Source organism: Camelus bactrianus, chromosome 29 (assembly GCF_048773025.1).
Source record: "Camelus bactrianus isolate YW-2024 breed Bactrian camel chromosome 29, ASM4877302v1, whole genome shotgun sequence".
Taxonomy (NCBI): Eukaryota; Metazoa; Chordata; class Mammalia; order Artiodactyla; family Camelidae; genus Camelus; species Camelus bactrianus.
In genome coordinates this window covers 9,953,416-9,980,388 of record NC_133567.1, presented here as the reverse complement: position 1 = coordinate 9,980,388, position 26,973 = coordinate 9,953,416, and the positions used below count along the sequence as shown (strand labels likewise).

The 26,973-nt window shown below is 38.8% G+C and overlaps 1 protein-coding gene across 7 annotated transcripts in view; it reads left to right on the top strand.

The window, feature by feature from the left end:
- The window catches only part of PDE7A (phosphodiesterase 7A), a 303,765-nt gene that overhangs the window by 270,271 nt on the left and 6,521 nt on the right, over positions 1-26,973 (top strand). For 6 of the 7 annotated variants that reach the window (XM_074354959.1, XM_074354958.1, XM_074354956.1 and 3 more), the window contains 10 exons: positions 6,701-6,852; positions 8,609-8,672; positions 14,513-14,608; positions 16,407-16,507; positions 19,190-19,321; positions 19,515-19,606; positions 21,502-21,646; positions 22,239-22,335; positions 23,013-23,093; positions 24,849-26,632. In XM_074354959.1, coding sequence (XP_074211060.1) covers positions 6,701-6,852; positions 8,609-8,672; positions 14,513-14,608; positions 16,407-16,507; positions 19,190-19,321; positions 19,515-19,606; positions 21,502-21,646; positions 22,239-22,335; positions 23,013-23,093; positions 24,849-25,057 — 1,169 coding nt within the window. In that variant the 3' untranslated portion in view covers positions 25,058-26,632. Of the gene's footprint in view, positions 1-6,700; positions 6,853-8,608; positions 8,673-14,512; positions 14,609-16,406; positions 16,508-19,189; positions 19,322-19,514; positions 19,607-21,501; positions 21,647-22,238; positions 22,336-23,012; positions 23,094-24,848; positions 26,633-26,973 lie in introns of those variants that run through there. The other variant, XR_012503184.1, reaches the window with a different exon arrangement.

Sequence of the window (26,973 nt, the reverse complement as noted above, 5' to 3'; positions counted from 1 at the left end):
TAGAACTGAATTAAAAAAAATTTTTTTTAAACAATTTCCCGGGGTAGTTCATGATACTGTGCATCTAAATGATTGTTACGGTTTTAAGTTATCAAATATAGTGACTTCAGAACTCCCTCTTGTGGAACATTAAAGCAAGTAGTGGTTAAGTCTCAAGATCTAAAGGCTTTTCTGTTAAAAATCTCTTTTATCCAGTAATTAAATATAAGTGGTATTTCTGCCATACCATGCGGATGACAGAGAAGAGGGTTTGTGGGAGAGTTGGAAGGAATACTGCTCAAGATGTGTTGATTCTCCCGCCCTTGTGTTTCCTTAACCTATTACCTACATTTATTTTTTCCTGTCCACTTTCTAGTTTGAAAGATAAAAGCAAGATAAAAACATGGCTTCTCAGCTTGCTGCTATCCTGCATTTCACATTGGCTCAGAGAAGCCAAGAGTAGAAGACTGGGAGTAATTCCCACGATCATTAATGAACAACACTCATTTGGTTTTGGTGGAGGTTGGTTAGTTTGTTCATGGTCACACAGTGAAGTAATGTGATATTTTAGAGGAGAACCAGCAGAGCTAACAGTTCTTTAACAGTAACTTGATTAATTCACTGAGCCCTGTTGGCTTTCTAAGCTGGATTGGAATGTAGGTAACCATGTAAACTAGAACAAGCCTGAGACTTGAAATAAACAGTCCTAGCCTGGTGGAAGCTGGACTTTAATGAAGACAGTTTTAATCTGCTGTCTGTTATGTTGTGAAATAAATAACAGTGTGTCTCATGTCACAAAATGAGTTCGTGAAAATATTGGTAATCGGGTCAGATTTTATGTAATATGGTCAGGAGGTGAGCTTTTTAGTAACTGAATGAAAGTACTAGTTAAGTTCTCATAATCACTCATTCTTGTTCCTGGTTCCCCATGTATCCTCTTTTATATATTCCTAAATGATGCTTCTTTACTCAGCCTGAGACCTTGTCAGTAGTGGCCTCTGCTTGCTTGTTTCAATATAGGAATTTTACTTTCGATCATTATAGGGAATCAGTGTGTGTGTGTGTGTGTGTGTGTGTGTGTGTGTGTAGAGAAAGGACTGGGGTGAGGTGAAGCAAACCTGAAGAAACTAAAATTTTCCTTCTTAAAATGATCTCATGCTTCATCCTTGATTTATTGTTACTGATTCCCTTCTCTTAGATCATATTTTGGAAGCCACTCTAGGGCAGTTCTGGAAACCTCTCTCATTTTCTTTTAAAAAACCTATTCTCCAGTTTGCTTGTGTCTTAGAAGCCACTGAAATGTACTCCTGGGTGCTTGTCTGACTTCTGAGGGTTTGTTCTAAGGGAAGCAGGACGTGTGAAAAGATTTAGTTACAAGAGTGTCTATTACAGAATTGTTGGTAAGAAAAATGAAAATTAGGAACAGCGTAACGGCAAAAGAATTCAGTCAATTATGGTAGTCTTATACTTTAGAACAATACGTGGCTGGTAAAAAGGATGGCACATGTAAGTGTATTCATTGACCTGAAAAGATGTTCATGAATTTTTAGGTTAAAAAGTACTGTGAACTGTCTGAGATGAAAGAAAAACTGTCTGTATACAGAAAGTAATTCGTAGAAAAGTCCCGAGGGTGCCAGGCTGTTGACAGCTGCTGTTTCTGGACTGCCAAGCCCTTCCATGCAACTAGTTCGCGTTCTCAAACCCGAGTTGAGCAGAAGAGAAGGCTTAGAGCAGCTCCTCCCAGAAAGGACCAGGAAAAGTACACTTTTTTAAAGGGAAGGAATGATATGGCTCAAAATAACAGGGTGGGGAGCTCTGGGGTTGGTCTCTCCACCACTAAAGTTGCGGGGACGGGAGGCCAGAATCAACTGTTTCAGGCTCTAGGCCCTGATTGGACACAACAAACAGTCACTCCTCAGCCCCTCGGCCTGTGGGGATAGTGGCCCAAGTTCCTGTATTGGCTTGCTGAAGCCAGGGTGGGCAGGCAGTGGGCACCTTGTCCTCCAGAAAGTTGGAGTTGCTTCTTTAAGCCAATCTGGCAGATCCCCGAGGGATGGACACAGGTGTTTGCCTTGGTTTCAGCCCCTGAGCTGCAGAGGCTTTGTGCAGCAGCATCTGCCAGCAGATTTAAAGAATCAGTGCTTTCCCTCTTCACCCCTCTCTTTGGAGCCAGACATTTGAGGAAATCTGTGTTGGGTCACTGACTGACTGCAGAGATATTGTAACAGGAACTTCAGTGATCACACACAGCAAGGAATAAACAGTCAAATAGGTAGGCAGAGGCAAAAATAGTTTGGAAAGTTCACAAAACAGATGATTTCAGCCCAGAGCAAGCAAAACTAACAGTTCTGGAAGAGTGAGAGATTAGATTTCCAGTTACCCCAGTATAATACTCACAATGCCCAGTTCTCAACAAAAAACTATAAAACATACAAAGAAACTGGAAAGTATGACCCGTACATAGGAAAAAAAGAACTTCACAAAAACCATCCTGAAGAAACCCATACGTTGGAATTGCTAACCAAAGATGTTAAATCAACTGTCTTAAATGCTCAATGAGCTAAAGCAAACCATGGGCAGAGAACTAAAGGAAGTCAGGAAAACATTGAATGAACAAAATCAGAATCTCAATAGACAGAATTTTAAAAAGGAACCTGACAAATTCTGGAGCTGATAACTGGGATTAGAGTGAAAGTATAATAACTGAAATAAAAAATTCACTAGAGGGATTCAGCAGCGGATTTGAGCAGGCAGAAGAAAGGATCAACACACTTGAGGATAAGAACATTGAAATTATCCAGACTGAGAAGCAGAAAGGAAAAAAAAAATGAAGAAAAAGAGACAGAGCCCAAGAAACCATGTGTATCAACCTATGACTCATTGGAGCTCCAGCAGGAGAAAGAAGAGGGAAAGGGGTAGAAAAAATAATTGTAATGGTAGAAAACTTCCCAGATCTGATGAAAACATGAATATGCACATCTAAGATGCTCAGTGAACTCCAAGGAGGGTGAACTCCAAGCAGGATAAACTCAGAGACCCACACTGAGATACATTATAGTCCAATTGTTGAACCCCAGAGACAAAGATAACTGGGGAACCCATGGTAAAAGGATCTGAATATTGAATATATTTAATTCTAGAGCTGAACCTAAAATGAAAATAGGGATCAGAGTGAAAGGGGGAAAAAGCACTCTGACACATAACAAACATTGGAAAAGGAAAATAAGATGAGATATAGACTGATTTCCTCTTGTGCAATAACAAAACCTTAAAGGGTGATATCTCAAGCTGATAAAACAAAGTGGTAGAAATATAAACTTATTTAATAAAACAAAGGTCTGTTTGCAAATTGTGAAATTGTAGCAGTGCCCTTTAGTAGAGGATTGGTTAAATAGATTATGGTTCATCCATATGATGGAATACTTTACAGCCTCAGAATGAGGAAGGTCTCTAGGTACTGATAGGAAAAGAGCCCCAAGATAAGTTAAAAAACAAAGTGCAGAACAGGCTGTATGACATGCTACCATTTATGTAAAATAAGTTAGAAAAATAATATATAATGATGTCTCCATATATTTGATCTTAAACTCAGGCAGGATAGCCACAAAACTTTTGAGAAAAAGATGATCATTTTAGGGAAAGGTCTGGCAGTTGGTTGGATGGGGGACTAGGTAGGGGTTAGGTTTTTCACTGTGTTCTCTTCTCCCTCCCTCCCCCCTTCCCTTCTTGTTTTCATTTTTGAAACGTGAGTACAGTACATATTAAAAGTAAGATTAATGAAAAAAATCATATACCTTCCCTTCCTTCCCCACCTTTCTGGTCCTATATTAAATCTTAGGCAAAGCTTTCAGCTAGTTTTAATTACCATCTCTGCAAAGTCTCATGGGATTTTCAGTTATTTCTAGAATGTAATCTTAAGTACAGGCTCCGCAGGCCCCCTGGGTGAAGAGAACTCTCTTCACTGGATGATTTGTCATTTTATCTGAACAGGTTCTCTGTCCTTCCTTAGGTGTGTGAAATAGTCAGTGATTATTACGGCTGGTTCTGCCATTAAGGGAAGGTCGTCTGTTACCCTGTTGTGTAGGTCATTTGTGGGGTTTGTCTTGCTGGAAGGCATCTCCTATGATGAGTGAGCGTTTCCCCTTGAGTTAATGTCCGATATTCACACTCATCTTAGTATGGGCAAAACAGAGCTCTTGGTAATGAGTCCCAACTTCAGGGCTCTGTGAAACAGGAAAAAGACATGAATTATGGCTAGTATTTTTCAGTTAAGGAAAATGAGACATTGAGAAAGTGTGACTTGTGAGAAGTCACCCAGAAAATAGGAATAAGGCAGGGGCAGGTACAGCCATGACATGGTGGGTAGAACCTTGACTCCCAGACAGTGCTAGCATTCTTAACCAGTGACAGTGTAAATCTTGCCATGTTGATACAGGGACTTAGCATAGTGGATTGAGCTGCCTTAAATGAGGCTCATTCATTTTTTGGACCTTATGCAATTATCCTCCCAAGGAGATTCTCAAATTTACTTCAGGGTGGATTCATTTGGACATATAATTTGGGAGCAGTAATCCTACTATATGTGTACACACACACGATGTAAAGTAATTGCCAGTGATAAAATTGTTACCTTTTGTGTGTGATTTAAGATAGTAAATTGAAGGGAACACTCATGAAGTCTTGCTTACGACCCTGAACTCTTTTAGGCTACTTTTCCATAGTGAATAGAATATGTGTCTTCTGCAACACTTTTAAGAAGCTTTCTAAATGCCTTGGGTCTAATGTGTTAATCATATTGTATTTCTAGTTTGGTTTCAAAGTTTGTGTTTGTAAAATGGGCATGGTACTTCACAGGATTGTTGTGACGACCAAATAGGATCACAGGTGTGGACATGTTTTTGTGAAACTGAAAAAATGCCTTGTAAATACAGAGACGGCAGTACTAATATTGTATGAATTAGTCTCATCTGCTCCCGGTATATTCCTGTCATTCCACTCTGTTCCTTCCAGGTCCAATCATTTCGAGGAATAAGGCTGGAGGGGTCACATTTAATACTTTTATTTCTATGCATTTGCTTTTTTCCCCTCTTCTTTTTATACATACTTTCATCTAAGTAAGGACAATTTTGAATAATAGCATACACAGAATTTTTATCATAAACAGTCAATACATAATACTGTAGACATATAATAAGAAACATATGAGTAAGACTGTGGACACAGGCTTTGTAAACAGATCTGTGTTTTAAAATCCAGTTGTGACCCCTGTATTGGCTACGTGACCTTATATAATCTCTTGTAGAGTCAGTGTTCTCGTGTGTAAAGTGGAGGATAATAATATTCACTTTTTGAGATTGTTGAGGGCTAAGTGAAATACTTTTTTAAAGCACTTGGAGCATTACTTTCACTGAACTTAATCTACCCTAATTTCCTCAGACATGCTAATTCTCATTCAGACATAATTGTTTGATATTAATAGTGTTACCATTTTGGTTCCAGCCCTTTCAATGTAAGTTACATTGATAAAGAGCACGAAGGCTTTTCTTCCAGACTAAGGAGATGGAGTTCATTTTAAAACGATGAGGAGCCAATGAATACTTTTGTTTAGACCAACATGAACAGATTTGGAACTCAGGATAACTACCTAGAAGCACACCTCCAAGCAGTGGCATCAACATCAATTTTATCAGCATCTACATCGCCACCATTTATTTAATACCTATTACATATCTGACTCATGTATATATTATCTCATTTAATTCAGCACCCTTTGAATTAGATACTTTTGCCACTGTTTTATAGATAAGAAAACACTGGGTAATAGGGTTAATAGAGGAAGTGGTGACTGGACACACGAGAGAATGTGTGTGATTACCTGTTATTCTACCGGTGGAATGCTAATGGAAGTTAAGATAGGAGATGATGGTTTGTTTGATCCTTGGTCTTTGTTTTCATGTGTTTTGTATTGGGAACATATCACTGAATTTAGTTAAGAATTTAAAGATAACATTCATTTCCTACAAGATAGCTTTTAACCAAAGTCTGTTATTTCATCTGGTGTCCCCAGAAACTTTGATTAGTTCTAATGTCAGAGGGAAGAACGACTTAGACTTGAAGAGAACATACCAGTATTCAATTAGGAACCACATTTTTTCCTAGAGTTTTTCCATCTTACAGAATTTGTATCAGTATCCTTTAGAACTCTTACAGGATATAAACTACTTTATTCTCCATTCCATCTCCTTTTCCTGTAAATAAAAGTATTTTAAGGAAATATTTGAAGTGATAACTCATTAGGATTTGAGATGTCTTAGTCGTATAATTCTTAAAGCCTCACACGTAACTTGGGACATGGCTTCTCAATACGAAGGGTAGTTTGAAACTAAATTTTATCTTTCTGCTCCATAATGTTTGTATAGTGTATTGAAGCAACAGAGTGAGAGGTAATGTTCTTGGAAGTTTTTTTTTTTTAAAAAAAAGCTGATTATTAATCCAATCACACTCTTCATTAGCTTTCTAAATGCTAACACAGTTGGCCATTTATGCCTTCATTCTTAGCTCTTTGATTGAAAATACAAATAAAGTACCTCTTCTCTCCTAGAAATATGTGACAATTGATCAATTTTAAGAAATGCTTGTGTATGACCAGAAGGGGTGTTATTAAGATAGCAAGTCAAAACTGTGCGTATACTGTGCTCACCTTTTACTCCTTTTATTTCAGCTCCATCTGAAATTGAAGTTTCTGTGTCTGCGAGGAATATCAGAAGATTACTAAGTTTCCAGCGGTATCTTAGATCTTCACGCTTTTTTCGTGGTACTACCGTTTCAAATTCTCTAAACATTTTAGATGATGATTATAATGGACAAGCCAAGGTGCGTATAGCTTTTTCAAGAAAACATTAATTTTTAGATAAGTTTAACGCAGCCTTTCCCCCCTTACATGGTACTGATTTTTTGTATGTGAAATTAGTTGAACCCGTTTTTCAGGTTTTCCCTTTAGAGCAGCTGTTCATTTTATAATTAGGTATTAGAGAGCAAGGAACATTCCTGAAGTAACTAAAACAATGAAAATGTTTTCATTTATTGCAATATTAAATAGCAAATAGATGAGTAGAACATTAAACTATAAGATCGTATGGAATCTTAACACGGGGAAGAAGATTTTGGATTATCTGATCTGGTTTCTGTGTTGGTGAGGGAACTGTGGCCTAAACTGCATGAACCACTGGGTTGAGCTCCCGCAGCTGGTTAGAGGTGAGCCTGGCACAGGAAGTCTCATGACTTTCAGTCAAATGATTTCACAGTCTCTTGCATCAGTGAGATGTTTTGAGGATTTAGATTTTTTTAAATTAAACCCAGTGATTGTGAGCATTATTTTCTTTATACGGTTTAGAAGAAATGTGTTAATGAAGGTGGAGATTAGATGAACTTGTTTTTGACCGAATGAGGATTTTTAATAATCTTAACATTTCTAATATTTATAAAAATATCCTCTGATTTAATAGTTACAGGCCAGATATTGTAAGTTTGTGTAGACCAGGCCAGGATACCACCATATGATTACATTACAGTGAAAAAAATTTGTTTTCCTGTTTGATAAAACAAATCAATGAAAAAGCGTTCATGATTTCTTTAAATTTTAAAAAGTTCACAAGTTCTGCTTTTTAGAATGAGAATATTGGTCTGTGTGATTGGTTGTTAGTACTATCACAGTTTCTACTAGTAATACTTTAGTATTGCTTATGTCTGTTTAGTCATAAATGTATTCAACATGAACTTTTGGATACAAAGTTTTTTTTTTTCTTGAAAATAAAATCTATGAAATTTCCAGATTACAAATATGTGGTGTAAAAATATAATCTGCTTGATTTTTAGGGTCGTTGTGGGATTTATTTGCTTGGCTGAAATATACATCAACCTAGAAATTAATGTAGTAAATGCTATTAAATAACTGCTTTATGGGGATATTTAAAGAACATAAATAAATGCCCATAAATTAGGAGTGTGTTTCAAGAAAACGAGTAACAAATAACTTAAACATAGCATAGTATAGACGTCAGGTGCCTGTGTTCCAGGCTCAGACCGTCTGACTTAAGACCCCAGCTGTTACTTTCCCACTGAACAAGTCAGTTACTTTTTGCTTATTTCCTCATCTGTAAATGAGGATTGAAAACAATGCCTGCTTGATAGTGTTGGTATGAATAGTGAGTAAAGAGTAGAGCACTCTTAACAGTGCCTGGAATATAGTAAGTATTCAGTCCTTCCAACTTATTTTTATTAGTTTTAAAATCTAGTTCCTAGACCATGTAGTGTATGAACTACACGTCTGTGATAGTAAATTATATTAGAATTCTTGACCGTTCATGGGAGTATAGGAGTAACTTGAAAAAAACACTAACCTTTCCTATACATTTATTAGTTGGGAAACAAAATAGTAATTGGTTTTTCAAATAGAGTTTATCCCCTTGGGCATATTTCAGAGCCTTTTGGAAAGGTCTTGATTAAAAGAATGATACTTAACACTTCTTAAAGTAAATCAGCTATTTTCATTGATTTCCCTATGGACTATCTACAAAAGACAATGTTACTGAAATTAAATTACAGTAGGAATGTTTGGTTTTCATTTCAGTGTATGCTGGAAAAAGTTGGAAATTGGAATTTTGATATCTTTCTATTTGATAGACTAACAAATGGTAAGTGAAGAATCTGACTTAATGTATTCTCTCGATTGTTGCATTGATGGTACAGCTGCTGGTGGGTTGCTGCTTGCTTTACTTAGGTTATGAGCCCTCTGCTGGCAGAGGGAGCATTTTCTTCCCTCTTTATTGACGGATCCATAAGCCTAAAGAATCGATCTAAAATTTTATTTTTTGATTATTACTCTTAGCAGTAATCACAGGTAATCATTGTCATCACTTGGACATCCCTACTTAATGTGACTATTAATAACCCAGAGTGAACATTACTGTCATTTTTTCTGATTTTTCTTTTTCAGTTTCTTTTGGACTGTAGCCATTTACAGTGACATCCTCCGATCTTGTATTCCAGTGTTGGTAGCCCCAGACATGTGGTAGAGTAACGACCTTTTGAGAGATGTCCTTGCTTCTAGCTCTGGTGCCCAGGCTTTCCGTCTGCAGCCGGAGGAGAGGAGAGGGTGTGGCACAGAGAGAGAGGGCATGGTAGCTCCGCAGGGGCGGCGCCTGTGGTGCTGCTTCTCCCTGTGGGGTGGGGAAGAGCTCTGGGCCTCTTCAGGGGGCTTACCAGAGTCTATGGAAAGTATGAGTACTTTAAAAAAAAAACAGGTGATTCTGATCTGTTAACCTCCTCCTGAGTTTTGCTTTTTGGGGGAGGGTTCATTTTCCCTTATTTTCTTTGGAAACAGGAACAGAAGTCTCTTTAGGAATCATTTTTCTATTTAGGGTTGAATTTTTGGCATAAGAAAATTGATGGTACCTGTAGTCCAACTAGACTTTGCCCCTCTGCCTTAGTATCTTTTAAACAAGTGAAGCAGAGTGGAAAGTTCACCGAGAGGAAGTCAGTTCTGACTGTTGAGAATGAAGTAAATAGGTGGTTCACTACTATACTTTGAATTCACCTTTTTAAAATTTTACTTTGGATTAAAGCTCCTTTCAGAAGAAAGCCAAGTGTGGGAAATGGACAAGCAAATACGACTGTATTCATCTTGAGAATCAGTGTGAGTGTAGCTTTTTCGTGTTACTGTGTTATTCCCTCTGAGCTGTGCGGCTGGGCACGGGGAGGGTGCTTTGCCATCACCTGCTCTTGTCTGCGTGGGGACCGGAAGTGAACCGGACTGACCCAGGCGCAGGTGGGAAGACAGTGAAGCTGGCCTGATTAGCAGAACCGCCCTGCAGCTTCCCTGCCTTTTTGTTTTTCCCCCTTTCCCTTCCTGTTCCCTCTCCTTTGCCCTCTGGTGACGGTGCCTATCCCTCTCCCTGCCCCCACTTTGGCCTGTCCACGCGGAAGGGCTCTGGTATCATTTACACAGCTGTCCTTCCCTTCAGCCTTCCCCTTTTTGAGAATACAGGCGGCTCAGCTTCTTGAAGGTCTGGGAAACTCGCTTTCCTAATGCAACACAAATATTTCCTTAGTCGCAATCACAAGATAAATACAGATAAGACGAGGCCGACCTTAACACCTTCAAGGTCCAGCCTCATATAAACACTCACAGCTCACAGCCTGTTCTTAGTCTCCTGGAACACTTGTCACTCCCTGAAATAGTTGATTGTTCTTCTCTGATTTTATTTTTAAAAAGAAAGTGTCCTGCTAGTCAGGGGCTTGGTGATGGGAGTGGAGCGGGTGATGGTGTAGGTTGGGCAGGAGTAAGGGCCACTGGTCCACGTTAGTTAACTGAGCACTTTGTCTTCCTTTAACCCTCTCACTCCTCTTTGTGGAGAAGATGGCCAAACGGTTTCTTCCTAGAGTCGTTACGGGTTAATAGAGACCACCCATGGTTAGCTCCCCACCTGTGCATTTGCAGATGGTGATATATATTTTCAGTTAAGTACAGTCACCCAAAGGTAACAGAAATTCTGTACATGAAGAGATATTGTCAGGGAACAAACAGGCAGAGGAAAATTCCTTCAACTTGCATTATTTAATTGGAACTGCTTTCCTTTCAAAGCTGCTTTAGCCTGAAATGAATTCTGGATGGTGTATGTCCGTAGTATCCAAGTATCTAACTTCCCCTTCTTGCTTGTTGATCCAGTGTGCTCTGTGTTTCTTACTCTGGTGATTTCCTAATTGACATTGTGAGGAGCGCAGGGAAGAAGGAAAGCTTAGTGATTCTCACTCATGCAAATGGTCCCTAGCTTGTCCACTGCAAGGAGAAAAGAGGTGACTGTCCAGTAAGATGTATTTGATAACTTCTTTGGCAGGAATGACTTAGGTAACATGAGAGAGCACGATCTGGCTTGTCTCCCCCAGAAGCTGCCTGGCACTTGAGGATCCTTGTGGCCAGGCTTGTGTTATGGCGGGAGCCGAATCCTGCCAGCCTCCACCTAGAATCACATCCTAAAAACTGTCGAGGGCTGTAACACCTTTGGCAGGGGCTATCCTTTATGATTTATCTTTATGAGGGTAGCTTTTCTGTAAGTGCAATTTTCTTTTCAAAAAAGTGTTTGTGAGGAGATAGGGTATATAGCTCAAATGGTGGAACATGTGCTTAGCATGCACAAGGTTCTGGGTTCAATACCCAGTACCTCCATTAAAAAAAAAACTTAGAGTAAATAAATAGACCTAATGACCCCCCAAAAATTTTTTTAAAAAAAATTTTTCAAAGTGTTTCTGTTATCATATAAAATAAGTTCTGTGCCTGGTTCTTGTTTGAACTGTTTCATTGACTTGTGTTCTTATTCACTAGTATTAAGTTGGTTGGTATCTTATGAACTGAAAATGAGGAAAAATATTGCATGCAGTTTTTCGTTTCTATAGGGTAGTACACTTTGATAGATTGGTTCTTAACCAGATTCCTTTAAGATTCTTGGTGGAGGATGTCACATGTGTTTCTTACTGCTGTTTGCCTGAATTCCAGATAAGAGTGTTTTACCATTGGGTTGCAGCTTTCTTAAAACTTATTCTAACATTTTGAAAGCTCAAACATGCAGCCATGGAACAAATAAAGCAGCTGGAAGAAAAAATAAACTTATTCTAGACCCTAGAAGTTGGCAATTTATTTCATTAGGTTTGGGAAACAATTTGGGGAAAACCATATGATTACCTAATTATACACAATGAATATACATTCTTGTTTTTCAATTGAGGTATAAATGACATATAACATTATATTAGCTTCAGGTATACAATGTAATGATTTGCTGTTTGTATGTACTGCAAAGTAATCACCACGGTGGGTCTGATTAACATCTGTCACCATATGTAGTTACAATTTTTCTTTTCATTGTGATGAGAATTTTTAAGATCTACTCTTGTAACAGCATTCATATATGCAGTGCAGTATTATTAGCTGTAGTCACCATGTTGTACATTACATCTCCAGGACTTATTTATTTTATAATTGGAAGTTTGTGCCCTTTGACCCCCTTCACTCGTTTTGTTCACTCCCCCACTCCTCACCTCTGGCAACCACCAGTCTATTCTCTGTATCTATGAACTCGAGATTGTTTTTATTTTTTTCAGATTCCACATGTAACTGAGATCATACGGAGTTTTTCTTTCTGTCTGACTTACTTCACTTAGCACGATTCCCGCAGACTCCATTTATATTATAGCATGTGGCAAGTTTCCTTCCTTCTTGTGGCTGAATAATATTCTATTGAATATACACCACATTTTCTTTATCCATTCATCCATTGATGAGCCCTTAGGCTGATTCCATGTCTTGGCTGTTGTAAATAATGCTTCAGTGAAGATGGGGGTGCAGATATCTCTTTGAGATTGTGATTCCATTTCCTTCAGATATGTGCCCCAAAGTGGAATTGCTGGGTCATATGGTAGTTCTACTTTAAATTTTTTGAGGAACCATCATACTGTTTTCCATAGTGGCTGCACCAATTTGCATTCCCACCAACATGCACCAAGGGTTCCCTTTTCTCCACATCCTCATCAGCACTTGTTATTTCTTGTGTTTTTGATAGTAGCCATTCTGACAGGTGTGAGGTGACATCTCATTGTGGTTTTAATTTGCATTTCTCTGGTGATTAGTGATGTTGAGCACCTTTTCATGTGCCTGTTGGCCATCTGTATGTCTTTGGAAAAATATCTATTCAGATCCTCTGCCCATTTTTTTAAACCAGAGTGGTTTTTGAATATACGTTCTATAATATCTATGTATATACCCCAAGAAAAATTGGTTGTTATAGAGTGGTGATGACAGAAGCAGAGCTCACTTCTTCACAAATGGTTCCAGACCGCATGGGCTCATGTTTGTACCAGTAGAGTGTTATAAGGATTTGAATGCATTTTAACGTTTAATTTCTTAAAAGATTTGAAATCGTGTTTTCTTTCTGTTTGAAAATGTTACGTCAGGTGGTTTTTAAGAAGACTCTCTTGGCTGCCACATCCTTTTTCAGTGTTACTCAGGCAAATATTGTTCTAGTTAATTAACTTTTCCTCAGCCATGGGCTTCTGTTGACAGTGGTTTAGGCAGTTTGGGATAATTAGGTTAGCCCAATAGTCCTTTATAATTCTTCATAAATATTATTAGTATAATTTTTCATTGTGAAACTAGTTAGGCCTTTTATACATGTTTGTTAGAATAATAAATTTCTTTTGAGAACACTAGAATCATGTTCATGTTACTGTTATTGTCTGAACACTGGCAGTAATTTATGAGCTCACACACCTTTAAAACATATAGTCTGTTTAACTGTTAAAATAATGTGTGTCCTATAGGGGAAATCTATAAAACTTAGAAAAATATAATAGAAAGTATAAAAAATGGAGAAGTACCTTGGAAGGGAAAACTGAACATTATAAAAATAGTCGTTTTTCCAAATTTAATTTCTATACTTGGTGTGACTCCAGTTGCAAAGGAGTGGAAGTTGAGGGTGAAGATAATCCTCACTGCACTTTTTGGGGCATAGAGGGTGGTAACTGGGGGGGCAGTAGAGGGGGGGAGGGATGCGTGTTTTGATTCAGTGGGAACAGGGTTGGGGGGTTGGTAGATGTATCCGACGGACCGAGGAAGGTCCCTGAGAAGCTGTGGAAGGACTGGCTTTTGAAAGAAATGGAAACTTACAGGCTTGTATTTTTCCCATGAAGTATGAGGCTATCAAGGATGAGAGGGGGAATGCGGAGTGAGTGTGTTCCAGGTCTGAAAAAAGTAGAGAAGCCTTGAAAATGGGCATTTAAAAAAGTGAAAGAACTATTTCATTAGAAAAATGTGGTAAGATGGCTAGATAGCTGACTATGAATTTATAGTGCTAGAATTCTGCCTTGTTTTGTGATCCTGGGGGGGTGGGGGGGAGCACAACACCCCAAACACGACCACACCTTCAGCAACTCTCCGATTTTCTGCTACAAGTCTGGGAGAGGCAAGTGGCTGAGCTCAGAGTTTTGATCTTGAGGTCACTGATCCCTTCTCCTGGCCCTGTATATTTAGGAATAAACACAACCTCCACTTCACAGGTTTGCAGCCAGGCAGTTTGCTCGGGGACCCCCTCACTCAGTTAGAGCAGTGAGGTAGAGGGATGTTCACAAGGAGGTGAAGTGTAGCCAGGTGTTAGGTGCTTTGGGAAATTGAATTAAACTTACTCATTGTGGGACAATTTTCAAAGTTTTCTATCGATTCTAATTATTTTGGTGTCTTTTTAAAAAACTATTCAAAAATGTTTATCTTCTGGTGGTTTGGTTTTGGAAAAATAGAGTCATTTTTATTAGAATGGAAAAAAGATGTGATACTTAAAATTCATAGCTGGTAAAAATAAGGTGTAAATTTTAGATAGACAAAAAGTGGGAATTAGTACTCTGTTTTATATTCAAACCCATATTTAGAAGCACAGTACAATTATGTTAGCTTGTATTCCTACTAATGTCTCCTCTTCTTTCTTTTCAGGAAATAGCCTAGTAAGTTTAACCTTCCATTTATTCAATCTTCATGGATTAATTGAGTACTTCCATTTAGATATGATGAAACTTCGTAGATTTTTAGGTAAGTGATTCTAACTCACTTAACAGTGATAAGATTCATGCAAGAACTTGTTTAACTTTTCTTTAGTTTTATATCAATTAGCTATTGCTCTAAAACTAACCAGCCCAGAGTTAGCAACTTAAAGCAACGCACATTTATTTAGCCTCGAGTCTGGGGGGCTGTGGAGGCTCTTCTGGTCTGGCTGAGCTTGTCTGCATACCTCCCTTAACACCAGGTGAGCTGTGGGGGGCCTCGGCCGGGCCCTCAGCCGGGCCACTGGGCCTGACCTGGTTCTGCTCTACATGGTCTCCCGTTAGACGGAAGAGGAGGAATTTGGCACCATAATAGAGTCACGTTAAAAGAAAAGAAAAGAAAAAATTACTTACTTTACAACAAGGCAAGCTTGTTCAAAAAGAGATGTCCAGTTTGTAGGAGAGAGCTGGTGTGCCCAGACCTCTGGAGCCCGATTCAGCACTGGCTCGCCTTCACATCCACCACGTGCTGGTGGCCAGAACCAGTCAGATGGGGGTGGACCACACCTCTTGGTGGGGAAGCTTTGAAGGCTCAAAGCCATGGGTGGGAGGGCCTGGCCAAGAATTGGGACCGTTTTGCAGTCAGTCTCTTAGATCAGCCACAGCTTCCTGACAGAAATGACACATTTCTGTCCCCTCCTGGAGTTTTGAAGCTAAAACTTTAAACGACCAGGTACATCACACTTAGTTAGATCTTCCGTTTTTCTCATCCCAGAAATCTCTTGACAGTAAACTTCAAAGATTATTTTGAATATGTTTTAATAGGAAGAGTGGTATTTACTTTGGCCCACTCTGCTAGGAGCAAAATTGGAGTCTTTCACCAAATAAATATGTTAGAAAAAAAATTAGTGTGGGAATTCTAATTTTTTTAAGGAAGAAGATAATATTTTCTTTCCTCTTAAGTACCAAACTAAGAAAACTTATTACCTAGGACTTTTGAGAAACTTTCAATGCATATTTATTTAGAAATTATGTCCCTGTAATACTGCACTAATATCTAGATAATAAAACACATACAAAAATAGATATTAACCACAGTATTCAGGCTATTTTAAAGGATGGGCTCAAAGTGAACACAGAATTCTAACACTCTTTCCATCTCACCAGTGAGTTCACCATCTTGGGCTCAGCTCACTTTGCTTGGAAACACTGGATTGAATGTTAAGCCATTGGGGCCCAAGTACAGGTTTGACGGTGGCGGGAACAACTCTGCTGCCCCTAGTCCTCGTCTGCTATTTTATGCCGGCATAACAGACAGTGAGCAGAGGAGGCGGGATAACAGAAGAGCCTTGCCTACCACCGAGAAACTAATTTCAGATCCGACACTCACCTCACTGATGACACATCCAGAAGCTTGTTTCCACATACCCCAGTGTCTGTGTTATTTTAGAATTTTGTTCATGGATGAATTTCTAGTTCACAGAACAGTACCTGGCACAGTATATATTTGTTGAATAAATTGTACTGTTTTTATTAAACTAAGAAACTCTTTTTAAATTAAAAAAGTCAAAGGAGTTTGGCACAGTGATTATCATTTTAAAAGAGAAAATAAAAATTATTATAATTTTGACACGAATACTTTCTCTTTAAAAAAGTTTCAAACAGGTTAGGCGTCAAAGCGGGATCGGTGCTTTAGGTAAATGTGAAGTGGCCGTCGTCTCTGAATCTGCACGGTTAGCTGATGACATGTGAGGCATAGCTGGAGGGCTCATAAGCCTTGCAGATTTTGTACTTGTACATGCCTCCTGTTTGCAGTTGAATTTGGGGTCTTTTTTTCTTTGATGCAGTTATGATTCAAGAGGATTACCACAGTCAGAACCCTTACCACAATGCCGTCCACGCTGCAGATGTTACTCAGGCCATGCACTGTTACTTAAAGGAACCTAAGGTAAGGACTTGACGTACACAGTGGGTGAAAATCCTGAGATTCCTTTGATTTAATTGCAGACACTTTCCCTTGAGCTGGTGATTTAATCAGACTCAAAATCAGAAGTGTCCTTCACGAGAATAGGACGTAGCTGGATCAGGTTACCAGATGTGCCTGTATTTGTAAGTGCACAGCCAGAGAATTGGGATCATTGTGGAGAGAGAGGTGGAGAAGTCTAGGGGTGGCCAGGACCCGTGGACCCTCCCATGCTGCGTCCAGACATTGGCACTGATGCTAAACTCCACAGGGGCGGTTCAGTGATGAAGGGGGTGCTTGCGTTTCAGGGCTTAGTGACTTTATCCATGTCCTTAATTGAAGCTTTGACGGATAAGTTCACTGGCTATGTTAATGAAAACTGTTTAAAATAAGAATTATTAGAGCTACATGGGCAAAAGGTGCTTAAAATTAGTACAGCCAGAGCTGCATAAGACAGCGTCTGTGTCCACGTTCGTCCCTGCACACTCTCGGCCCCGCCGTCCTGCCCAGTGCCCGCACACACCCCAGCTCCTTCTCGTTGTGTGCGGACAGTGTGAGGCAAAGGGAGAATCCTTCACAGACCCTCCTCTGTGCCCCAGAGAATTCAGTGTTTTCCTCCATCAATCCGTTTGCCTGGCTGGATGGTGATTAGGTACCAGTTTCTCCCACAAGACTCTCAAACAGGCACTTCAGGCTTGGCCTAGAGTTTTTTAAAGTTTAATTTAAAAATTGGGGTGTTTGGGAGTATACATTTGTCAAAAATATACACATAAAATATATGCATTTTATTACTGCATATAAATAACGCCACCATAGCTGATTTTTTTTTAAGTCATGAAATTATATACTTTATAAATTGGGGTGTTTTCACATATTCCACAATCTCTTGAAACATCAGAAACGTGGCAGCCACGTGGCTATGTTCTCGGAGTTGGCGTCAACTGGCTAACCTGGTTTAGTTAGCTGGCTTTCCCTCCCAGCATGCACCCAGAACCTTGTAAGTAAGCTGTGCTTTAAAAAAAAAACCTTATTTTTTTAAGTGCTTTTGCATATCCTAAAGAACAAATTATTGTCTTTACTATCTTCTCATTCATTGAACTCCATAATACCGATTATACGTAACACAAAAATAAATAATTTACATTCTCTGTCTGCCAACAGCTTACAGTATTTTAGGGGATTCAGGCTCTCAGTAGTTTTTGTTTGTTTGTTTTTGTTGTTTTTTCTCCCAGACTGAGATGGACTTGACACAGGATGGGAAAAGATCCATTCTGGCATAGAGAGAATATATTAGAATTTGAATCTAAATTTATTTGTATCTCATATTTTTAAATTTTTCAGTTTTCACTCTCATTTTATCATGTGCCATGTATGTCCGCTCAGTATGATGATCTGTAAATAAGTATACCTATAGTGGTGGCGTACGCTCAGACCTCTTACTGTTGGGGCGCTCTGCGGAGTGTTATTGTGGCAAGACATGCAAAGTGCTGTAGGAGCACAATTCAGTCATCTGCTGGGGAAGGGGCTGGAGGCAGATAATGGAGGTGGGGCAGGGGTGTCCGTGGAGTTGGGCCTTGAAAGATGAGTGGAAGTTGGCCAGAACATGAGCGGTGGTTCATGAAAAGCAGGTGATATACTCAAGGCGGTTATTTTTTTATCATGGAAATTTTCAGTAACCTTATTTATTGTGATTATTTTATTGTATCAAGTAAAATTAGTAAATAATTACTGAGAGTAAAGAATAATGGCAAGTTTACAAGATGGCTTTTCCTGCTGTGGATACATTGTGTATGTTGTGCTGAATGCATCCACCCATTGGGAAGGGATTTTATTACAAATTCCACAGAGACTCAGTAGCTTCCTTAAACATTTAGGACCTCAGAAATAACCTTGCATTTAGATTCTTAATTGAAATCTAGGGGGAGGGTGTAGCTCAAGTGGTAGAGCACATGCTTAGCATGCACACGGTCCTGGGTTCAATCCCCCATACCGTCTCTAAAAAATAAACCTAATTACTTCCCCCGCAAAAAAAAAAATAAATAAATAAACAAAAATAAATAAATAAAGTCACCGAGAAAATGTAAAGAAAAAAATATGAAAACAAATATATGTATGCATATGCATGACTGGGACATTGTGCTGTACACCAGAGATTGACACATTGTAACTGTGTACAATACATAGGTCTATTGTATTGTACGCTGAAAAATCTGTTGAAGGGGTAGATCTCACCCTAAGTATTCTCACTACAATAAAAATTTTCTTTAAACCTTTTCTATTTGGTAGTAGCTACAGTAACAAAAACCTCTGTTAAAAAAAGAAACCCTCAAACCTCTGTTGTTTTATAGCTAATATTTCTCAAAAAGATGGTTTGTACTTTAGCTGTCATCTGAGTTAAGCTTGTTTAAAATGGCCAACAACAACAGTGTAAGGAGGAGCTGCATCCGTCAGCGCCCCATGGGAGGGACACTGTCATATCACATCTGCCCCCAGCGTGACGAGGAGACCAGCACCTGGCAGGTGCTCAGTGACCTAAGTGAACACCCTGAGAAACACGGAAGGAGGGGAGGTTGTCAGTACTGTCACTTGGGGCTGATAGCTACGATTGAGGTAGTAGATTTGTTTCAGAAATGTCTGTCGTCAGTTACTCTTTTTGTCCTGCCGTAGCTTGCCAACTCTGTAACTCCTTGGGACATCTTGCTCAGCTTAATTGCAGCTGCCACTCATGATCTGGATCATCCAGGTGTTAATCAACCTTTCCTTATTAAAACGAACCATTACTTGGCAACTTTATACAAGGTTAGTACAATATTATCATCCAGATTGAATGTTCTTGCATTCTAGAAAATCTTTCATGTTTTAAAGAAGTGAAGGTAGGAAACAAATTCTCAATGAATGTTAGAATTTTAACCAGATTAATGTTATTTACAAATAATTCTTTATGTTCAGAAAAAGACCATTTAGTAACTCAAAATATGTCCTTTTTTTGTAGAATACCTCAGTACTGGAAAATCACCACTGGAGATCTGCAGTGGGATTATTGAGAGAATCTGGTTTATTCTCACATATGCCATTAGAAAGCAGGTTGGTTGGATTAAGACAAAATTAATTAGTTATAAACTATAGAAATGAAATTAGCAAAACAATTTTATAAAGTTTTTAAAAATTATGTTATATTCAGATGTTCCACAGTTTTCAGATTTTATTCAATTTAACGGGTAAATTATTTTGTTTTATAAATTTATATCAACATTTTGGTTATTTAAACCTATTTTACAGTACAGTCAATAGTATTTTTTATTGAAATTTTATGAACGATTACTCCATGGATAGTATAAAATCTACTCCAAATACACAATGGCTCAGTCATAGTTCACTGCTTATTTATGTAAATAGTATTACATATTTCCATTTCATGCTCATTTGACTAAAACCGTAAGTTCTAGATGTAAAGGTAAATTACATCTAGAAAGCAAACATTCTGTATAAGAAATAGAATTGTTAAAATCTGTTTCAGGAAGTTTTCAAAACTGATAAAAAGTAAAAAGAATACTTTCTATCCTCAATAGCATAGTCCTGGAGTCACTTCCAGAGTTACAGGATAAAATAATGAACAGAAAGAACAGAAAGTACTAATCTTTTTAAGGAAAAATCATATCATCGTCCTTTCCTTTTTCCCTTTCACAATTTAAAACACCTCTAGAAAAAACTGAAGTGTTTTTTTTATAATGACCGTAAGAAAAAAGCTGGACTTTATTTTTTATTTTTTTAAATCTTTATTCATGGATACCATTTGGAGTTATGACAATACTTCTGGTAAGTAAAGTTATTTCTTACTGTAGTATAAATAGAAAAATTGCTTAGCCCACACAGTGTTTGTTTATATAAATTCTCTTTTTCTTGACTAAGATTAAACTATTTGTTTCAGATTAAATTGTTTTTTCCCTCTTTATCATGTTTTGTATTTGATGATTAACCCTTGCTGAATTATCAGATTTAATGCAAATAAAAACTGAACATAAGGAATACTACATACTAGCATTCTTCTGTGTTTTCCTTATTTAGAGTTTATTTTACTTAATATTCAATATTGTGAGCCTTTTAATCTGTTATTGACAGCTCTATACTGATCATTATATAGAGATAGTATTTTCTGTGGCCCACTGAAACAGAGGCAAGAGTCTTTAAAAATTTCTCTTATTTGACTTAAGACAGTTTTTAAAATAATATAATAATGTATTTGTTATTTGTATTAACATGCTACCTTTTCCCTTCCAGAAAATTTGAATAGCCATACAGATAATTAATTCTTGAATTTAACCCTGAAAATATAGTTAAAGCTAAACTTTATCAAATTGTTTGGTGGAATTTTGTCAGGATTTAATCAGACATCATCAAAATGTCTGCAGAAGACAGTTTTTGGCCAGGCTGTTCTTCCTCCATCAGAACTTTTCTTCTGCCTCTCAAATCTCAGGCTCCAAAAAAGAATCCAAAGTTGTTTACCCTCAGCCCATCCCAGCAAAGAATTTTCTCAAACAACATACCAATCTTTCATAGATTTTTCTTTCTTCCTTTCTTCCTTTCTTCCTTCCTTCCTTCCTTCCCCCTTCCCTTCCCTTCCCTTCCCTTCCCTTCCCTTCCCTTCCCTTCCCTTCCCTTCCCTTCCCTTCCCTTCCCTTCCCTTCCCTTCCTTTTTCAGCCGTATAATTTCACCTTGGCTGGCAAAGTAAAGGCATTCCTTTTGGAATGTTTGCATAATAGTTTTTTCCTACAAACTCTCTTGGTTTTAGTTTTGATTATTTTAGTGGGTTTTTTCGTATGCATTCTTTAAAATCCATCTTTTATGATAGGTTAATGGTTGAATGGCAATTACAGTATCTTAGGCCCTATAAAGATTTCTGAGTACTAAGATTAAGGAAAAAAAGTCAAGAAGTAACTATTTACTTGAAAGTGTTGTGTTTCTGTTTCTCTAACTCCAGGCAACAGATGGAGGCTCAGATAGGTGCTCTGATACTGGCCACAGACATCAGCCGCCAGAACGAGTACCTGTCCTTGTTCAGGGCCCATCTGGACAGAGGCGACTTACGCCTGGAAGACGCCAGGCATAGGCATTTGGTTTTACAGGTAAAATGGGGCTTGGAAAGGTCCTATTTCTTAGGCGGATAATGTGATTATTAGAATGAAAATGAAATATTCTTGTGTCGTTTTCTGAGTGGTTAAATCTGGGGGGAAACCGTGGTGTTTCCTTCCATCAGCAAAACTTTCGAAAAGGCAAGTCTGCTGCCTAGGAAAGCACTGTTGCTTTTGTATTTTCCATACTTGGGATTTCTGACAAAAACAGTTTTTGCAGAATGAGGGTTCCAATCAACAAACAGCATTTTATTTTAGGAAATTCTCACGTCTGAAAAATGAGGGAGAATTGGATGATTTGTTTGTAACTTTCTGGTTAATCCAGTCCTATGCTTGGCTCTCTGGAATTATCAAACATGTATAATGTTATATATATAATGATTTTAGCAGTCTTTCAGTATTTCCACAAAAATCACTGGTAGACCTAGGAGCATCATAAAAATCAGTATAAAAGACAATGAATTTCCTGTTGCAACATTTTCTTTTTTCAGGGGTTCTTCTCCTCACTGTTAGAGTATATTTAAACTTAATACAATTCAAATTTTATTTATTTTTCTTAAGACAATTTTACTGTTTTGCTTGTTAGATGGCTTTGAAATGTGCTGATATTTGTAACCCATGTCGGACTTGGGAATTAAGCAAGCAGTGGAGTGAAAAAGTAACAGAGGAATTCTTCCACCAAGGCAAGTTACAGTATTGGGTGATAATCTGTTCAGTTCATTTTTTAGCGTCATATGAATAAAATAACTCAGACATTTGCAGAGTCCAGCAGTAGGTGTTTGATAGTTTTAGTGACAATTCACAGTAAATGTACATAAAACCAATAATATACAAATATACAAATTGAGCATCTGTTTTGAGAATTTTCTTTTGGAATAATCAAAATGTGTGTGTACGCACTGATGAATAGACGTAGACCAGGTTGGAAATTTTGCTGTACAGGATTTTCCTGCCCTTGCTCCATTCTTGTCTTGTGCAGGGACCATGGCCGTGTGAACAGGTAAGACATATTTTGTGATCTAAAGCCAAGAGGAAAGGATCTTTATTCCATACAACTTCCTTTTAGAAATCTAAGTTTGAAATTAAAATACTGACAGAGTTTCAGTCTTGGGGTAACACCTAGTGAAGGTTTTCCACCCTCGCCATTTAAAATAGGATGTCAGTTTGGTAACCTTTTCTGTGTGTGAATAACTTAAAATTTAAAAAAGAACTAATTTAGAAGCCGTTCGTCCTTTCATGAGCACTAGGTATGTTACATTTTTTCCTAAGGAATTTATGAGTAAGATGAAGACTTTAATTATATATTTAACTAATAGGTATATTCCACATTAAGAATTCTCTCTCTTTTTTTAATTTCTAGGAGATATAGAAAAAAAGTATCATTTGGGTGTGAGTCCACTTTGTGATCGTCAGACTGAGTCTATTGCCAACATCCAGATTGGTAACTATGCATACTCAGATGTAACTGGTTTAAAAAAAATCCTGTTGATTTTAATTTTGTCAAGAAGAGATATACATTTGAAATATGAGTATTAAAATTATGCTTGTTTCTAATTTTTAAATAATTTAAGAAATTTTGCCCTTGTTTTTCCTTTTTTTTTTTTGGCTCTTTTAATTTACTCTCATTTGATTTTAGTTCACAGAAAGTTAAGTGGGTTCACAAGTGGTTGAGCAGCAAATAAACAGGAGTCCCACCTTCTGACTGGGGCCTGTGTGATGGTGTCTGTGGCCCCGGCCTGTTCTTTGTTACCAGGTGCTTGAGACCTAAAAGAATCTTAGGTAACAGAGAGCCAGAAGTGAGAGCTAATTTGTTGGATGTTAGAGACAGGATGCAGAAGTTCTCACCAGGTGGAACAAGGGGAGAATCAAGTAAGAAGAATCGTGAAACCTGTGATAAAGTTCTGCCTTTGGGTCCAGAACTCCAGCTGCTCATGACTTAACTCTGGCTCCTGGAAAAGACAGGGCTCTGAGTGTCTGGATCAGCCTAACACAGAGGTGTGAGGATGGCTGCCCAAAAATGCCATGATGCTCTTTGACTGCAGTAATGACGTGTTTCCGTGTTTTCTCTTCCTCCTCACCGGAACATAACTCGTTGAGGGCACATCTCGTCTGTCTGTTCATGCTTATCCCTGCCCTCCCCCCACCAGTGTCTGGCACATAGTAGGTTCTCAGTTAACGTGTGTAGAGGGAATGGACGAGATGGAAGAAAGCCTTATTTCCAATCTCATAACTACTACTGCAGGTACCATAATTTGTACACTTGAAAAAATTCAACCATCAGGCCTCATATGACTTTTGTAATTGAAAGTGGTGGCTGCTAATTGCTTTACTTCCAGTGAGATTTTTTTTGTTGGCTAAACGGAACCCATATTGTCTGTGGGCCACGTGGTCTTTTGCTGAGAAGAAAAGTTTTAAAGATGAAGAAACTTTAAAAATTGTTAAACAAGGAGTGATAGAATTTGAATGTACATTTCCTCTGTCCGCAACAGATCAAAAATGCAGGAAGATAGTCTTATTTGCTTCTCCTAATATATGTGATTTGGTTGTTGAGGTATTTCCTACGGTGCTGCTTTTTACCCTGTGTAGTGTTGAGTCGGGAACAACGTGCTGTATAACCTAGAGATGCGGACAGTCCCGAACTTACTCATTTTCTCTTTCTGACTGTGAATTAAGGGAGATGATTATATGAGTTGTCTACAAAGTAGGACCTTGGTACACTTTGGTGTTCACTTTAATAATGGTTTAATCTCCTCTGTTCTTTGTAGACACATACTTTTTGTCATGAGGTTTGGCTTCATAAATTCTGAGTTAATTTTTTTTTTGAGGCAGGATAGGTAATTAAGCCTTTATTTATTTTTTAATGGAGGTACTAGGGACTGAACCCAGGACCTCGTATATGCTAAGCATGTGTTTTACCACTGAGCTATGCCCTCCCCTCTCTGAATTACTTAAAATGGCCACCTGTGATCTTGACGGGCGTGCAGATTACCATCCCCGAGGGGACAGAGCGGTACCCCAGCTGGAGCTGCACTTCAGTCCAGGCCTGGTCCCCCCGCCCTCCAACTGTGCTGTGCCCCGTTCTTCAGAGAGCTGGCTGAAATAGGAATAGGACTTAAGAGCGTAAACACTATATAGGTGTTTTAAAGATAAGGTTTCAGGACGTAGGTTAACACCTTCTTTCTCTTATTTTCTCGAGGCTTCATGACTTACCTAGTGGAGCCTTTATTCACAGAATGGGCCCGGTTTTCCAATACCAGGCTGTCCCAGACAATGCTCGGGCACGTGGGGCTGAATAAAGCCAGCTGGAAGGGACTGCAGAGAGAACAGTCGAGCAGTGAGGACACTGATGCTGCATTTGAGGAGCTGAACGCACAGTTATTACCTCAGGAAAACCGATTATCATAACCCCCAGGATCGGTGAGACAGACTGCCTCCTGGAGGTTTTTAGAAATGTGAATGGGGTCTTGAGGTGAGAGAACTGACCCTTGACTGTCAAGGGAAGTGAATGATGCCAGCATTATTTATTTCCAAGATTTCCTCTGTTGGATCATTTGAACCCACTTTTTAATTACCCGACCTGAACACACAGCAATATGCGTTTGGCTTTTGTGTGAAACCTCGAATATGCGAAGCCCAGCAGGAGCGAAACCAAGGGAAGGCCGAAGGAAGATTGCGGTGAGCCCCATGCTCCTCAGAGCGCCCTGAGACTTGAACTGAAGCCTTCAGCAGAGTCTCTTGGAATTAACCAGTCCGACGCAGCAGTGTGTGTCTGTAGCTTCCACTAAGTTCTCTCGGAGAAAATGGAACTGTGAAGTGCCCAGCCTCTGCCACCTCTGGCAAGACTCGATGTTTACAAACCAACTCTGAAATATTGGTTCTAAATTTGCCTTGGAGCATGATTGTGAAAGAACCACTAAGAATTTTAAAGATCAAACCTAAAACTGCAGCTCTTCCCCCGGTTTGCCTTTTCTTCTTCTTTGGATGCCACCAAAGCCTCCCATTTGCTCCAGTTTTACTTTGTGCACTGGAAACTGAGCATTTATCTTAGAGCACCGCCAGCTTTCACTCCAGTGCTGTTCGGCAATGCAATTTTTTTAACTTAGATTTTAATTGGGGGAGGGCGGGGCGGAACACCAGTGTCCTAGCTGTATTATGATTCTGCAGTGAAGACATTGCATGTTGTTTTCACTACTGTACACTTGACCTGCACATGCAAGAAAAAGGTGGAATGTTTAAAACACCATAATCAGCTCAGGGTATTTGCCAATCTGAAATAAAGTGGGATGGGCACGTGTGTCCTTCAGAGCAAGGGTACTAGAGTCCCCTCTCGCTGCAGTGAGTGAGAGGCGTGGTGTGTGTGTGCGGATGTGTGTTTGCGGGCACGCTCGTGCATGTGTGACTGTGCATGTGTCCTATTTATCCACGTGGGAGGGATTGGAAACGTCCGTTTTTATTTATTATTTTAGAATGTGACATAATGAGCAGCCACACTTGGGGAGGGGCAGGGAGGTGCGCTGCGACTGATCGCTCCAGTTGCCTTAAACTATGCACAAAGCTAAGTGACCAAACTTCTTGTTTTGATTTGAAAAAAGTGCATTGTTTTCTTGTCCCTCCCTTTGATGAAACGTTACCCTTTGACGGGCCTTTTGATGTGAACAGATGTTTTATAGGACAAAATCTAAGGACTAATTTTAAACTTACAACATTCCACTTTTGTAATTTGTTTTACATTGTTTTCTGTATAGTAAGCACAACTGTAATCTAGTTTTAAGAGAAACTGGTGCTTTCTTTTAGTTCAATTGTATTTCCCTTGTTACTGTAAAAGACTGTTTCTTAATTATGTTTACAGTTTGTTGCAACAGCCATTTTCTTGGGAGAAAGCTTGAGTGTAAAGCCCTGTGTCAGAGGCTTTGCCGTACTCATTTTAATACGTGCCTGTTGCTGTTTAACTTTTGATGAATAAAAACCTATCTTTTCACATTTTCATCTTTGATATTTACCTTCTAACTCAATCTTTTGGAATTCATGATGCTAAATTACTAGGAAATCAGGGAATTAGCTTCTTGGCTCTGGCATTCACTCATCAGACATGGGTGCAGGCAGAGCCGGGTGCAGGCACGGTCCTGCGGGGGTCATCTCCACCTCACGGGGAGTGAGCTGAGGCCCAGGCGCAGTCTGCAGAGTCCTGACTGATCCCCAAGGGAAGTCAGCTCTGGATTCCACAGTTGGGAACCCCAGCGCCTCATGCAGGTACCAAGATACTAGTTTTGTTGGCCTTTTAAAACTCAAGTAGTGAGAAATGGTCACTTAATTATACTTGA